The sequence below is a fragment of the Lissotriton vulgaris genome, chromosome 9, assembly GCF_964263255.1.
Source record: "Lissotriton vulgaris chromosome 9, aLisVul1.2, whole genome shotgun sequence".
Lineage (NCBI taxonomy): Eukaryota > Metazoa > Chordata > Amphibia > Caudata > Salamandridae > Lissotriton > Lissotriton vulgaris.
In genome coordinates, this window is record NC_141697.1 from 703481176 (window position 1) to 703498551 (window position 17376).

Genomic DNA, 17376 nt, shown 5'->3' on the forward strand with positions numbered 1-17376 from the left:
TATGATATAGAATTGGTTGCATGCATATGCGAGCTGGCAAATTAAATGCCTGCAGCACAGCACCATTGGGAATTAATAGTTACGAAAAGTAACAATTGTATTCTGCTATGGTTTGAAGCTTGCTAAAGCAGTACTACCTACCTCTCACTGTTGTTGTGTCGGAAGCCTGCTCTTGTGTTTGCAAATGTGCTGTAGCAGAGTCCTAGCAAGGAAGGGTAATGACGTTTAACCTTCTATCCTGAGTGCCTCTTTGACCCGCGGAAGAATATGCACACAGAGTACCACTGATACCTCTAGTGACACTCTCACATGAGCATCATCCTGACTTTGATGCTCCAAGCATGGCACACTGATTGAGATCACCAAACCACTTCTAATTTCCGCTACTTAAAAATGGATGAGTGACTAGTAGAGCTAGGAACATAAGAGGCAAATACAGAAATGTTGTAGTATTTAAAGTCCCATGTAAAGTCTGATTCCCTGGTTTAAGAGCATTCACCCTTTAACTGTCTGGGTAAGTTTTGATTCTATCAGTAGTGGCCCTTGATGTCTACATGAACCCTGCACAAGTCACCATCGGAGAGGCAATAGGTAGTTAAAAGCAGAAACAAGCATGCTGTCTTCCTCTGTAGTAGCAGACATTTGTATTGGCCAGCTGAGCAATCGTAATGATTTTCTGTGTCAAAACGATTCATTTTGAACATGGAGCAGGAAGAATGAATGTGAGAAATTAGAAGGGCTCTCAAGATTCCATGAGTTTTTGGCCTTGTCGTCTTTCTCTCTTTTGTAAGTTATCCTTGCAGTACACAATCTTTTCATGCTACACATGTACTGCATTTATAATCACTAACTATCTGAACAGTAGCTAGGATAGAATATATCAGCATTTTTGTATAGCTCCCGATTGTTTGTCTCTTTGTTCATTTCACTCTTTCTGGCCCTGAGGTCCTAAGTATTACACATCTCCTTTTAGGGTGTAGGGCTGTATTGAAGTGTAGGAAAATGCTACTTACCAGTATGCATCTGTTCTTGGCATGTAGAGCTGCAGATTCGTACACTATGCATTAGATCACCACCTGGTGTTGGGGTCGGATGATTGCAGGTTGTTGTCTTCTTGTAGAAGTCTTTGTAGTCACGATATAGGTGACTCCTCCCTTGGACAATACTGCGCATGGGCATCGGCTCCATCCTTAGATTGTTTTTCGCCATGATGGGAAATGATGGAGTTAGTAGAAGTGAAGAGAAAAAAGGGATGTCCATGCGTGTGCATCTAAATAAGATGAGAACTGGAATGGATACAAGTCCGGGGAGGCGGGAGGGCGTGTACGAATCTGCAGCTCTACATGCCAAGAACAGATGCATACTGGTAGGTAGCATTTTCCGTTCGAGGCATATGAGCTGCAGATCGTACACTATGCATCGATTGTGCAGCAGTGTCTCCCCTAGTGGTGGTCGCTTGTGTCCATTGCAGTAGTCTGAAATAGTGCTCTAAAGACAGTCTGGCCTACTGCAGCTTGCTGCTTGGCTTGCATATCAACACAATAGTGTTTAGTGAAGGTGTGTGGTGTAGACCATGTTGCTGCTTTGCATATGTCCTCTAATGGTATATTTCCTAAGAAAGCCATAGAGGCTCCTAGTTTGCGAGTGGAGTGTGCTCTAGGAGGAACTGTTAGTGTGCGTTTAGCTTTTTGATAGCATATCTGTATACACTTAACAATCCACCTGGCAATCCCACCTTTAGAGATAGAGTTGCCTTTGTGTGGAGGAGAGAAAAATACAAACAATTGTTTTGTCTTTCTAAAGGATTTAGTTCTATCTATGTAGTATAGCAGAGCTCTTTTAACATCTAATGTGTGTAAGGCCGTTTCAGCTACAGAGTCTGGGTTTTGGAAAAACACAGGTAACTCTACAGATTAGTTTAGGTGAAAAGGTGAGATAACCTTTGGGAGAAACTTTGGGTTAGACCTGAGAACCACTTTATTAGTATGTATTTGAAAAAACGGTTCTTGTATGGTGAACGCTTGTATTTCACTTACTCTTCTGAGAGAGGTGATGGCAGCAAGGAAAGCAGTTTTCCATGTAAGAAATTGCAGTTCACATTTATGTAGAGGCTCAAAAGGGGTCCCATGAGTCTCGTAAGGACAAGATTTAGGTTCCACACTGGGGAAGGTGGCATCCTGGGAGGGATTATTCTTTTTAATCCTTCCATAAATGCTTTGATTGCAGGTACCCTGAAAAGAGGCAGGTGTTGCCTGTTTTGTAAATAGGCTGCAATTGCTGCAAGATGTAGGCGTATGGAAGAGTATGCCAAATTAGACCTTTGTAGATGTAAAAGGTAACAAATTATATTTTGGATGGAAGCATCCAGTGGATCAATGTGATTATGTTTGCAATATATTGAAAATCTTTTCCATTTGGTGGCATAACACGCTCTAGTAGTGGGTTTCCTAGCCTCTTTAATGATATTCATGCAGTCTGGTGGCAGGTTAAGAAAACCAAACTCTAAGACTTCAGGAGCCAGATCGCCAAATTCAGTTGGTTCAGGTCTGGGTGTCTGATTTCTCCATGGTTCTGTGTTAACAGCGAGGGTGTGAGCTGTAACTTTTGATGTGGAACCAGGGAGAGATCTAGTAGTGTGGTGAACCACGGCGGGCGTGCCCATGTGGGAGCTACTAGTATGAGCTTGAGAGACAGTTGTTGGAGCTTGCGCACCACTAGTGGAATGAGGGGGAGAGGCGGAAAAAAAGCAAACGCAAATCTGCCTGACCAGTTCATCCATATTGCATTGCCCTCGGACCTTGGGTGTGGGAACCTGGCGGCGAAGGTTGGGCATTTTGCATTTTCGTGGGGGGCAAATAGGTCTATGTGTGGGTGCCCCCACTGTTGGAAGAATGGTTGAAGAACTTGTGGATTTAGTTCCCATTCGTGAATCTGTTGTGACTGCCGACTTAACAGATCCACTATCTGATTGTGAACCCCTGGAAGGTGTTCCGCTAACAGATATATGTTTTGAGGAATGACCCATCTCCAAATGTTCTGTGCGAGCTGGGACAGTTGTAGAGAGTGTGCTCCCCCTGTTTTTGTATATAGTACATTGCTGTCATATTGTCCGTCCGGATTAAGACATCCTTGTTCTGTACCTGAAGTTAAAAAGTTTTGAGTGCTAAGAATATCGCTAGCAGCTCTAGATGGTTGATAGGTAACAGCTTTTGTTGGTTGCTCCATAGTCCTTGGGTAGTATGGTGTAAGAGATGGGCTCCCCAACCTGTGAGGGATGTGTCTGTTGTGAGCACTATTTGTGGAACAGGCTCGAGAAACAGCTGTCCTCTTGTCAAGTTTTTGGTGTTCCCCCATTGCAGAGAGCGATGCGTGTGGCTGTCTACCAACACCAGATCTGTGAGCTGACCTTGAGCCTGATTTCACTGTTGTTCTAGACATTCTTGTAATGGACGCATTTGTAGTCTTGCATGTGGTACTATGAAGATGCAAGATGCCATCATGCCTATTAATCTCATGAACACCCTTGCTTGGAGAGACTTTTAATGTTGAAAGTGGAGACTAAGGCTTGAATGCTCTGTATCCTGGCTGGACTGGGATACGCTGGAGCTGTAGATGTGTTTATGGTAGCTCCTAGATACTGATGCACGTGTGAAGGCTCTAGGTGCGACTTTGTGTAGTTGATCGTAAACCCTAGGTTTTGCAACAGTTGAATTGTCTGCTGAGTGTGTTGTACACACTGGTGGAATGAATTGGCTTTTATGAGCCAATCGTCCAGGTAAGGGAAGACATGTATCTGTTGTCTTCTGAGATGTGCTGCTACTACTGCTAAGCACTTTGTGAACACCCGTGGTGCTGTAGTGACACCAAACGGAAGGACTTTGAACTGATAGTGTTGTCCTTTTATTACAAACCATAGTTACTTCCTGTGAGCAGGATGTATTGGGATGTGAAAATAGGCGTCCTTCAGGTCTAGTGTTGAAAGGAAATCGCCTTGTTGCATTAGTGGGAGCACTTGTTGCAGAGTGATCATATGAAAATGATCTGACTGATTGTAATGGTTGATGGGCCTGAGGTCGAGAATTGGTCTCAGTGTCCCGTCCTTTTTGGGAATTAGAAAATACAGCGAGTAAACCCCTGTCCCTTGTTCCTTTAATGGGACTAGTTGAATAGCATCTTTTTGTAGAAGTGCTAGAACTTCTTGTTGAAGCAGAGTCAGGTGATCTGTAGACATAGGACGCTGCCTGGGTGGTATGTTTGGGGGGGGGTTGCTGTAAGTTCTAGGCAGTCTCCATGTTGGATAATCTGTCTCACCCACCTGTCTGTTGTGATGGAGTTCCAACAGGCAGGAACTGCCTGTTGATCTGCCCCCCACAGGAGTGTAATGCTGTTGGGGGAGCAGAGGGAAGTCACTATTTAGTTGTGGAGGAGGAGCGATTACTGTTTGTACCGCAAACCTTGTTATTATTGCCTCTGTATCCTCCTCTAAAATACCCTTTGTTAGAGGATGTTTGTGTTTGCGTCTTGAAAGATGTTGTTGTATCTGCTCCAGTTTGTTGGAGCCTCCTCTATAAAAGGAGCGACGAAAAGAACCTCTAGTCTGTGTGGACTGTAGAGCTCCCATTGACTTTGCAGTGTCCGTGTCTTTTTTCATTTTCTCCAGTGTAGTGTCTACTTCTGGGCCAAATAATTGGTTTTGGTTAAAAGGCTGGTTCTAAATTGTGGTTTGCACCTCTTGTTTGAACCCGGAAATGCGCAACCATGCATGTTCTCTGAGTATTACACTAGTATTTACAGCTCTAGCAGCTGTGTCTGCGACATCTAGTGCACATTTTATTGAGGCATTTGAAATGAAGTTGCCTTCTTGTATGAGCTCAGTTGCCTGATCTTTATATTGATCTGGAAGGTGCTGTAGTAGTGTCTCTAATTGGTCATAATGAGCCCTGTCATAACATGAGAGAAGGGCTTGTGTATTCGCAATGCAACATATATTTGTAGCTTGTACAGCTATTCTTGTACCTGACGCATCAAAAACTTTGGATTCCTTGTCAGGTGGGGGCGTTTCACCAGAAGTCTGTGAATTTGCTCTTTTCCTTGCATTGGACAGCACTAAAGAGTCTAGAGGAGGATGGCCTTTAATAGAGGTTGGATCAGAGGGTGCGGGCCTATATTTCTTTTCTATTCTTGGATTCAGTACCCTAGTGCATAAAGAATCTTTGAATATTTCTGAAGCGTGCTTAATGACTCCTTTGATCATGGGAAGAATTTGAGTAGATCTGTGTGATGGCTCAAATGTATCCAACAGAAAATCCTCCTCAATGTCATCAGAATGCATTGTAACATTGTGGTAGAGAGCAGCTCTGTGTAAGAGGTTATTAAAACCAATGCTGTCCTCTGGAGAAGGCTTTGACGGGTATAACTGTGGATCAGGGACATCAGGCACATTATGTGGTGGGAAAGTATAGATATCCTCATCTAAAGGATATGTATTTGGGTCTGCATGTGGATCCTCCCCACCACCTAAGTCATACTCCTCATCAGTTTGTGGTAAATGTGAGGATGCAGGAGAGGGGACAGGAGAGATTAGAGGTGATATGCAAGGAGGGACAGGAGAGGAAGGAGATACAGGAGAGGGAGGGTGCATAGGGGAAGTTGCACAGTCCTTATTTTTGGCAGGATCCACATGTGGAGGAGGTCTTTCTGCTGGTCTCTTTTTATGAGGTATAGCACCTACATGTCCAGTCTTTGGGTTTATGTAGATCCTCTTTTGTTTAGGATCTGGTCTGAACAATTCTTCTTCTTCTTCCTCTACAACCTTCTTAGGCATCGATTTCTTTGGTTCCGACAGAGGCTGTTTTTGTTGTTTTGCCTTGGGAGGAGTTACAGCGTCCTGTGGCAAAGTTCTCGGTGCGAATGTGTTGTTTTCGGCTTGGCAGGCGTGTCAGAGGGCTTAGGAACCTTGAAATCAGGCTTTGCGGGTGTTGGCACTAAAGCGGGAGTCTTCGGAGTGGAAGGTGGCCTCGTCGGCTTTGAGGCGTCGGCCGCTGGCTTCCCATCTTTAGTTTTGGAAGTCGACGGCTTCGGAGCCAGAGCTTCTTTCGGTACCACTTTAGTTTGCGGTGCCAAAGGATCTTTCGCTTTCGGTGCAGAAGGGTCTTTCGCTTTTGATGCCGAAGGGTCTTTCGCTTTTGGCGCCGAAGGATCTTTCGGTTTCGGTGCCGAAGAGTCTTTTGGCTTTGGTGCCGAAGGATCTTTGGACTTCAGTGCCAATGGAGGTGGTGGAATCGGCACTTGTGGTTTGCTTGGTGCTGAAGCACCTGAAGGCGTACTTGTTTTCCTCGGAGCCAAGCTCGAAGTCTGGGCTGTAGGAGGAAACACTTGGTCTCGACTGGGCCCCTTGGGCGGAGTGCTGACCTTCGCCTTGTGTGGTGCAGGGGCAGAAGTACGCACAGGTTGACATGATGGAATCGAGTCATCCGAGTCCTCTGCCTCTGATATGATCTGGAGATCCGGCGAATCTTCTTCTGGAACGAGCGGAACCTCGTCATCGAAGATATTCTCCGGTGCTAGGGCTGATTTCCTCATCTCGTGTCGATGGGCCCTCCGATCCCGGATGGTCTTTTTCGATCGGAAGGATGCACAAGCTGTGCAGGTCGACTCGCCGTGATCCGGCGATAGACAGAGGTTGCAAACCTCGTGATGATCGCTATGCGGAAAGTTTGCCTGGCATACCGGGCATTTCTTGAAAGGAGTTCTTTCCATGTGGTGTAGGCCGCACGGCGTAGATAGGCCCAGCGGCCCGCGTCGATGAACCGGAATCGAGTTGATGGCGTCGAAAGTTGTATATTCGACGTCGATATTGGTTGTAGGAAGTTTTTGCGCTTCGAAATTGCTGAAAAAGTTTTTCTAGCCGGAGCGGAGAAACTTTTATGCGAACCCAATGACGGAAAAAAACAATCTAAGGATGGAGCCGATGCCCATGCGCAGTATTGTCCAAGGGAGAAGTCACCTATATCGTGACTACAAAGACTTCTCCAAGAAGACAACAACCTGCAATCATCTGAGCCCAACACCAGGTGGCGATCTAATGCATAGTGTACGATCTGCAGCTCATATGCCTCAAACATATATTTACGGCTTTTTGTATTGCCTACAGACAGCCAGAGAAATTTAGAAGTCTGAATGTGTACTTATAATCAATTGAGGATGGTAGAGAAGGGGAAGGTAGGTGTGTTTTAATGGAGGAAAGACATACCTCTCAGCCAGGGCATGGTAGTTAGCATGATTTGAAGAGGAAGCTGTGAGGAATCAATGACAAACATTGGGTAGTCTGTGGGAAGAAATGCACTGAGGAGCTGAGGGTGACTTGTTAGAGAGCGTGAGGAGAGCTTGCAAGTGACTCTAGGACGGCATAGCAGAGAAAGTTGGGGATAACACAGCTGAACAGTTGATAAACCTGAGGTTGTTGAGATGAGAAGATTAGGAGGGATTGGGAGAGGAGGCTTAGGTCTTGCTGAGGAGGTCTGCAGAGCTAGACAGGCGCCTGGTGGATGGCTAGGCAAACAAAATATGACACCTAAGCAGTACCTAAACCTACATATCTTTTAGTGAGAGGTAGATTTCCTAACTTCCGAGACAATGTAAGGCAGGATACTCTCTCTTTTAAGTAGAGAGAATTACCCTAACTACAACTCTTTGAGGGTAAAGGTAAGGAAAGCGACTCCCATGTTGCGTCACAGCTCACCAGCTTCAAGTGCAGATATATTAGCAGCCAAAGTAACAAAGATACTTGTTATAGAAAGAAAAATACTCACAGGGTTTGACACAGTAACTGGGCCAGACGGCTTCTACAAGGAAACAACACAAGAAAGAACTACTATTAGTGAAGCTCTTCAAAATAATCAATAGCTATGAAATACACTGTCCCTCAGTGCTCTGTGTCAACTGGACCACAACAAATTATTTCCTTAGTAAACATCATCATGAGAAGTTCAAAGTTCCATGAGCACAAAATTCATCATGGTAAATCAAGGCACCAACAATTTCACATCTTCTACAGTTGTTTCATGGTATCATGCTGTCAACATTGTCATGGGATACACCGCCTACTTTAGACACTAACTACTGTATTACACACACACATACGCACACACTTGAACCTTCTATGTCAGTACCCCTTTTTGGTTTGCTCTTTATTTCTCACTACATCTCTCAGTCTCCTTCGTTCACAATCTTGGTTTCTGTCTCTTTCCTTCTCTCCCGACAGGAAGAAATATTTGTCAGAGACTAGACAAAACATGAATATTAACTATGAAATACATTTATTATTATGCATTGTTTGCATAAATAGACTCTCCACGGCATGCCAGATGTGAAAAAAACATGATAAATCTAACACTGTTGAAAACTGATAGGAGCTCTTTGCAGCATCTCATGTGATATTGATACAACATTGCTATTAGGTGCTATGATTCTTGTTCTATAAACATCTTATATCATACTAGTTGTGAGTTAAAAGATTCTATCAGCAATGGCTGATGTTATAAAAGTAAAATGTTACTTACCTGTAACAAGCTGTTGCCCATGCCAGCGCAAGCATGACCCTTTATCTTTTTGATGGTGGAGAACAGATCTATGTCTGGTGTACCCCACTTCTGGAAGTAGGAGTTGAGAAGCTTGTTATTTAGATTTCATGAATATGTCTAAGTAGATCTGCAAAGCCATTGTCTGTCCCTGGAAGGTGTTATGCAAGGAGATAGATGTAACATTTCTTATGTAATCAGAGACAGAACATAAAACATGATTGCCATGTTACCTGCGCCTATTAGCACATTTTGCTCAACAAGTGCATCTGGAATGCCTTCTGGGGTAGAAACACTGCCTTCAATTCCAGCACTTTGAAGAGAAGTGTTTTATCTTTGCACTGATCCATCTGCTTTGAACTATGAAGAAGTGGTGCCTCCTCCACAAAGCGAAGACGCGGAAACCGGCAGTGGCATGGTAAGGTTAATTTTTTCTTATTATTATTGTTTCAATAGCGAGCAAGCCATCCCCCCCCCGACGAGACATGCCAGCCGCCCCTGCTATGAAGTAGGGCCATGGTGCTCACCATCGCTGAAGGGAGGTGTTTGACCGGTTATCTGTGGCGCGGTGTCTGCAAAGTGTTGCTCGATCATGAGATGTGTGTTTTCCACCATAGCAGTTTGTACTTGATTTGCAGTGCAAGCAACCGGGATTCGTCCCAGTACCAAAAAACCTGTGCACAATATGTTGCCAATTACTCTGCAACTGACACACTTGCGCACATGCATTGAGAACTAACCCCCAGATTCATCATGGTCATGTTTTGCGAGTCCTTAATAGCGAATTTTAAGGATTCGCTATTAAAGACTTGCAAAACGGGATGCATGTAGAAATCGCAATATTTTATGCGATTTATACTGCTTCCTTATTTGCGATTTGCTAATTGCTAATCGCAAATAAGTAATGGCTTTCCCATTCATTCCAATGGGCCTAAAGGCCCATAGGAATGAATAGGGAGTCATTCCTTATTTGCGATTCGCAATTAGCGAATCGCAAATAAGGAAGCAATTTCAAGGGTGCCAGGGTGTCCAAAGGACACCCTGTAGCACCCCTGAAATGGTAATGTACACTGGTGTTGCGCACGCACATGTCCAAAGGACATGTGTGCATGTAACATACAACTTAGAAAAATGCACTAAAGTGCATTTTTCTACGTTTTTGCTATTTACCACGTAGTTAGACTTCGCAGTAAATAGCGGCCCCAGATTGCGAATTCGCAATTTTAAAATGGTTCATGAATTGCATTTAATTAATTGCAATTCAGCGATTTCTAGAATTGCGATTTTTGCATTTGGGATGATGAATCCCAAATGCAAAAATAGCGCTCGCAAAGGGCCAGATTCTCAGAATCTGGCCCTTTGCGAGCCGATTTCAGCTTGATGAATCTGGCTGTAACTCTTTGTAAAAAGCGATCATGCAAGCGCTGTGGGGAGAGCAGCTAACAGGGAGGTGAAACGCCCAGGGGAGGTCCTGCCACAAAGACCCAAAGACCTGTTGCCGTGAGGGGAACGGCCGTGGACATACCGACACCAGCGCCAGCACCCTGACCGCCGCGAGGGCAAGGGACTACATCCCCCAGGTGCCCCGGCGGTCAGGTGACGTCAGCAGAGCGCCCGGAGGCGCGGGCTAAAGCCAGGAGAGCCGAGTGCTGGTGGCGAGCGCTGTGGGGAGAGCAGCTAACAGGGAGGTGAAACGCCCAGGGGAGGTCCTGCCACAAAGACCCAAAGACCTGTTGCCGTGAGGGGAACGGCCGTGGACATACCGACACCAGCGCCAGCACCCTGACCGCCGCGAGGGCAAGGGACTACATCCCCCAGGTGCCCCGGCGGTCAGGTGACGTCAGCAGAGCGCCCGGAGGCGCGGGCTAAAGCCAGGAGAGCCGAGCGCTGGTGGCGAGCGCTGTGGGGAGAGCAGCTAACAGGGAGGTGAAACGCCCAGGGGAGGTCCTGCCACAAAGACCCAAAGACCTGTTGCCGTGAGGGGAACGGCCGTGGACATACCGACACCAGCGCCAGCACCCTGACCGCCGCGAGGGCAAGGGACTACATCCCCCAGGTGCCCCGGCGGTCAGGTGACGTCAGCAGAGCGCCCGGAGGCGCGGGCTAAAGCCAGGAGAACCTCTCGCACCGCGAGTCGCGCGCGGGAGCGCCGGGCTAAGCCCGGGCAAAGGGCGGGCCCTCTACGGCCCTCATCGGACAGAGGAGGACGGGGACGGGCCACCCCCTTTGCAAGTTGTGAGGTGAATTACCGACCCGTATTACTGTATTCATGCCTAAATCAGGGGATAGGTCCAATCACATCCCGGACGATATATTCGCACATTCCCCATCTAGTTTCCCATGGCTGGATGACCTTAACAGTTTGTGTAAGGTCAAATATGTTCCTGCAGCACCCTCCCCCACGCCAAAACGCCGCAGCCCATTATCACATCCAAGGGAGCAGAATTCTCTTTCTGATACAAAACTCACACCTCCCAGGGCTATGCTTGTCAAAAAGAAAATTGCTGGGAACAAAGCCAATGTGAGTTCTACTAAATTTCAAACACCTGATAAACCTTCTCCAAGTCCAATTCCATCCTTAACTAATCCTCTTTCTACCATGCCACCTGGTGTCAATCTGGAGGATTTCTTACCACCTTCCCATCAGGCCCTGCTATCTATAGTTGAGCATCTGCTCAAATCTTTAATACACCCCTTGATGGACAAAATCTCTATGTTGGGGAATAAGCTCATAGGGTTGGAGAACTCCATTGAACCCCTCCGGAAACCCTCAGCCCACATCGCAACAACTCATTGTCCACCCACTACCGCCCATTCAAATTTACCTAACTTGACTACTCCGTATGAAGCGGCGCCTATCCAATTGCCAACCCCCACCTCCTCTCCGCCTATCAACCCCAAAGCCCCCCTGAAACTGAAAAACCCACGTCATGCTCCACCTAAACTTGCGCATACCACCCACATTCACTTACCTCCAGAAGCGGCGCCTTTTGTCATTGTTCTTTCGGGAGTCCCTGAACTAACAGAAGGCAAAGCTGAGAGACATCACGAACTAATGAACAAGGTCAAATACTGGCTATCAAAAAACAGACCTCTGCCCTACTACCTTGATGGCCGAATAATAAGTGTCCGGAGGGTGGGATGGCTTGGGCCTCTTAAAAAGGACATCTCGGGGGATTTGATCCTGATACGTTTTAGGAGTAGACTCATTGTGCCATACATGCGGACGTGGCTACCCCAAAATGGAGATGGGCTCATTTCTACCTGGAACCTACATGACTTTTACCCTTATAGGTCCTACATGTTTTCCCCTAGTACCTGGGGCATTGATAGTTTCCCGGGTGGCAGTGGAACATACCCAAGAAACTGCAGTAGTTTTCCAGTGGCTTTTAACTATCCCATACCACTGTACAATGGTTTTTCTGCGTCATAATTATTAATTCTTGTAGATTACTGTGCCCTACAACGTAGTCTAAAGGTGGCGTAAAGCATGTTTAATGGACTAACTGTGTAACCAAAAGCTATTAGGAGATTTATTTTAAAATGTTTATAAATGTATTTTAGTATTTGTCTGTATGCTTTTATGATTTTAATATCTAAAATCGAATAAAGCTTTGATTCATTCATTCATTCAAGCGATCATGCCCAACATTTTTAGCACCATTCTTACTGCCACAGACTATGACATCTTGAAAACTGGAAAACGTCTTTGACATTAGTGTACTGTTTCCATTGATAGAGGAACTGGGCATTCAGTGTTGTACTCAGAAAATGTTAGAAAGGGTTAACGTGAGCGCATGGGAGACAATTAAGAGCTGCCGGTGCTGCATGGCAATTGTTGAACCCTTTTGGTGCACATTTTGTGTAGAAAAATGCAACTGTAATTGATAATGCTTTGCCCTTAAAGTAAAACGACGGTATTTGCAATGAGCTAGATAGAAGCATTCGTAAAAGTAGGTATCTCTGAGGTTCAATGCGGTTATGAAGTGGTCTTCCTTCCCCTACAAGGGGATCACCACGTTGCAACACTTCCATCTTGAACTAAATAGTTTAGAAGTAGGTATCCAGGACCGACACAGTTTTATTAGGAGTGATCTCATGGAAAGCACAGATTGCAAGCCTAATGGCGATCAGATTTTGCCAACTTTGTATGACATCCCACACCGAACAGAAATGATTTTATTTCCATCCCACACCACCTGGAGACATTCTCGTATGACGTGGAAGGTGAAAATGTAGAATTCGATGGCCGTTGATGCATCAATTAAATGTGTTTCGGTGGTTGATACCTTGTAGAATTCGTCCATATTTGGTACCATCTAGTTGTGGCTCGTAAACTATGGCTTTTCTGTTGAAACCCAATCCAAACCCAACGGCATCAAAATAATAATCAACAGTTGGACTTGCGTGATGGTACATGTGGGTTTAGGTCTTTGGATCACGTTTCATTCTCAAAACTGAAAATGTAACCCTAAAGTAAAAGAATTACAATATTTCGAAACCAACTCCAGATGGCAAGCATGTGACCTAAAACTACATATGCTACAAAACATTTACTGGTCACATCATGGTGGGTTGTACGATAAACCAGTACGCTTTGCGCCCACAGCAGTGGTGTGTTTGTAAACACGAGGTCGTAGTTTGAGGAGCATGCAGGTCAAACCCAGACTTTCATTTTTTTCTGTGATCAAAAAAGTACAATCGAATTTTGTTAACAAATAGCACCAGTTTTAAGATATAAGAGTCAATTATGTTTGTGACATGCTCCCTGGCGAGTAGAAGACTAATACTATATGCTTTTCATTAAATCTTTGGCACTGGAGCACAGAGACTGAGGTAACTCATGCAGCTTTTTCACAGTGATTTTTTTTCTGAGGATGACTCCTGTTTTTCTAACCAAAAGACTCCCAGTTCAGTACTAGAACCTCATATAAAGGTAGGTGCAAGCAGGGCACAAGTCCTAAAAAAAGAAGTGGAGGGACTAACCTAGTTAGGCAGAATGCAAGTGACATCACGGCGCGTGACATCTCAGCCTGACATCCCGGCGAATGACATCACATGTGGCATCATAGGAATTGACCTGATAGGAAGTGGCATCACCAGCCACGACTTTATTATGTACGTGTGATGTAAAGTGCTCTGACACTGCTTTGGGATGAGTAACGTTATACAAGCAAACATCCTTAGGGGTAATAAAGGCTATATAAATTACATCTATTTTGTGTAAATACTGGGAGAGACCAACACATCTAACATTCTTACAGTGCATGCATATCTAGTAAACAGAGCCTGAACAAAGTGAAAAGCTGCCTCTCTTCAGTATGTGTGAAGTGCTAAGAAGGTGGGAGCTGTTGTTTCCTCTCTGCCGCATTTGCATGGAGTTGTGAGGCTCCTGACTGCTCCCATTCAGGAGACTCGAATAAAAGGAGGCCTGATGACCCCTCAAATTCACCCTTTGTTATGGGCCCACATGGAGTCTAAAATAAGAAAGCCCAGTCCCTGCTTACACGTTGTTGCTTATTGTCAGAAAGTGGCTCTATATATACTGGACCAAAGTAAGGTACAGTGTGTATAGAGACCACATTGCGCTATATAAGCACACAATTAATAGAGACCACATTTCCCAGAGGTTAAAGTCAGGGCTGACCTTACTTTCCAAAGTGATAGCTTGGTCAAGCAGCAAGGCAGTGCCAGAGGACAGTGTAAAGCATTTGTTGTACACACTCAGTCAGCAAAAGGTTTCACACACTCAAGGACTGAACTCCAGGCCAATGGTTTTTATATCAAAAGCTATAGTTGTTTTATTTTTAGAACCAACAGGTATCAAAATATACTTTTCTCAATATGAATGATCTCAGGTAGTTACTTTTCAGAAAGGCAATAAACTTTGTAAACACAATAGGTACAGGGGTTGCGATAGGCAACACAATTCTAAACACAATTTAACATTGAGCTCAATGGGTTTTTCTACATAATTGCAGCTGATTACTTTAAATATTACTTTTGTAACTCCAAGACTGGATCCTAGATTCAGTCCTGAGGTCTAAGCTGAAAACAGTTTAGTAAAAACGTTTTGGTTATTGCAGTGATTTTTACAGAATATAAAGATATTTCAAAAGTTGAAAGAAAAAATGGTTTTTAGATGTCAGAGAAAGGGCGCACTGCCAGTATGGAAGCACTATAGGACCAAGTAGGGTGTGGTGCAACTGGGTGAGTGGACAACCATATAACCACCCAAAGGAGAAGTCAGAAAGCTGTACTACTCCAACGTGACAAATAGAAACATACCCTATGCACACACTTGAAAGGTACAAAAAATGAGCACAATATGTCCAAATGCAAATGTTCAATACAGTGCAGAGAAACAATATCAATATGCAGATGGATGTAAATAAATGAACAGATGTTTGTAAAGAAATCTTGATCTCCTTGTTTTAATCAATCACAGCTTGTGAACAACCAGCCGACACGTGTTTCATCGCATCTCGCGAATCTTCAGGGCTGGAAATAATACAGAAAAACAAGGGGCTATACTTGGGAATATGTACATTTGTTGGAAGACCTTTAGACACCACTTCAGGTCAGCAGTCGAGACAAGCATCACATAGGATAATCTCATGCATAAGTCTATGCCCTTGAGATGGTTGTGGGAAAACATCCTTTAGTGTGCTAAGGTGCTTTCAGATGACTCGTTACTTTCATGCACTAAGGTGAACGGTTGTGCACTTAAGCACCCTAATTGATGCCGTGGATTCGCGTGTATATGTACTGTGCCAAAATTTCGAAGTTGTGAATGGTGAAGTGCTTGGCTTAGTTCTATATCGATGTGAGAATTCATGCGTGCAAATAGTGCATTGTGATATAGCTTCCATAAAAATATAAAAAATCTGACACATACCTCCAATGGTTGTGTCTGGACCAAGCGGTCTAACATGATTATTCGAAGTGAGTAGATTTGAAAAAACAAGAGAAGGGAAAAGGAAATGGAAAAGAAGGAGAAAGAAAAGAAGAAAGGTCGGAGAATTAGATATATGAAATCGCAAGTTTATTCTTAACTAGGCACGTGACTAGATACAGACTTAAAGTCTGATCAAAAAAGTCACATAAAGGACAATAGTTAGCCTCATGGGTGAACTCAAAATGAGAGTTTAGTTGCCACATAATGTATTAAACGGTAGGCTCACCGCTCTTCCGGTGATACTTCCGACCCGGAAGGGCCCAAGACCATCCAATCTCTATGTCGGCGTGAATTAAATTAGCTGCAATCAAGTTGAAGAGAAATATATATGTTTGGGTATGTCGGAAGTAAACTAGTGGAGCTATTCATGCGACGTCGAATTATTATGTATTGCACTAGTGCTTACATAAACTTACGCTCCTCTATTTTGCTGTTATTTGCAGATAATTAGTTATATGCTAGACAACATTGCAACAACTGGTTTGAGCCAACATGGAGATTCAATTGGGTAGGGTTTATTAAACTAAAGAGAAAAAACATTTTTGTCTAGTCAATGGTGTACCCTTCTATTTAGGACACTCTATTTGGGACACGCAAATATTGTGAGACATAAAGCTCCTATCTGAGCTAAGTGCGTACAATAAAGGGGTTTAAGTAATGTTTTTATCGTAGTTGCGTTACCTTGCAAGCGAAATGCGCTTGTTGTGGGTTGCCCGGGAGAAGGTATGGGAGTCAATCACTCTGTATCTGTAATGTGATATACGTGAGTGGCGTTAGAATCGAATACCGATATGTCGGCAAAAAGCATGTATACTACTTCATGCATGGAAAATAAATCCAGGCAGCTTACCTATAGTTTTTCGTTCGTCGCGATTGGTGAGAAATGCTCAATGGCCTCGTCCGGACATGATGTCTGTAAGACAAACATTCCGACCAGGCAGTATAAGACTCTGAAGCAATAAATATTCAATCAATCAAAATCAATCAAAACATTTATAGAGCGCACTACCTACCCGTAGGGTCTCAAGGCGCTTGAGGGGGGGAGGGGGTGCCTCTACTGCTCGAACAGCCAGGTCTTGAGCTTCTTCCTGAAGGAGAGGTGGTCTTGGGTCAGGCGCAGGTCGGCCGGGAGGGAGTTCCAGGTCTTGGAGGCCAGGTAGGAGAAGGACCTTCCTCCTGCGGTGGCTCTACGGATGCGTGGGACGGTGGCGAGGGCGTGGCTGGCAGATCGGAGGTGGCGTTTGGGAGCGTAGAAGTTGATGCGGTTGTTGAGGTAGCTCGGGCCTTGATCGTGGAGAGCTTTGTGTGCGTGGGTAAGGAGGCGGAAGGTGATTCTCTTGTTGACCGGGAGCCAGTGCAGGTCTCTTAGGTGTCCGGAGATGTGGCTGTGTCGTGGGATGTCGAGGATGAGTCTGGCTGAGGCGTTCTGGATGCGCTGGAGTCTCTTCTGGATCTTGGCGGTGGTTCCGGCGTAGAGTGCGTTGCCGTAGTCTAGTCGGCTGGTGACGAGGGCCTGGGTGACGGTCTTCCTGGTCTCCGTGGGGATCCACCAGAAGATCTTCCGAAGCATGCGCAGGATGTTGAAGCACGACGAGGAGACGGCGTTGACTTGCCTGGTCATGGAGAGGGAGGAGTCCAGGATGAAGCCCAGGTTGCGTGCGTGGTTCGTTGGTTTGGGTGCGGTGCCCAGGGCGGGGGGCCACCAGGAGTCGTCCCAGGCGGAGGGCGAGGAGCCCAGGATGAGGACCTCCGTCTTATCTGAGTTCAGTTTCAGACGGCTCGTCGTCATCCATTCGGCTACCTCTTTCATCCCTTCGTGCAGGTTGGCTCTGGCAGCGG

General features: G+C 45.1%; 1 protein-coding gene across 16 annotated transcripts in view; it reads right to left on the bottom strand.

Moving 5' to 3' along the window:
- LOC147692138 (galectin-4-like) overlaps window positions 1–17376 on the bottom strand; it is a 379836-nt gene that overhangs the window by 43924 nt on the left and 318536 nt on the right. For all 16 annotated transcript variants that reach the window (XR_015299996.1, XR_015300005.1, XR_015300004.1 and 13 more), the window contains one exon: window positions 7812–7844. Coding sequence is in view for 2 of the 16 variants with exons in the window: in XM_086938440.1 (XP_086794566.1) it covers window positions 7812–7844 (33 nt within the window). In the remaining 14 variants the exon portion in view is untranslated. The remainder of the gene's footprint in view (window positions 1–7811; window positions 7845–17376) is intronic.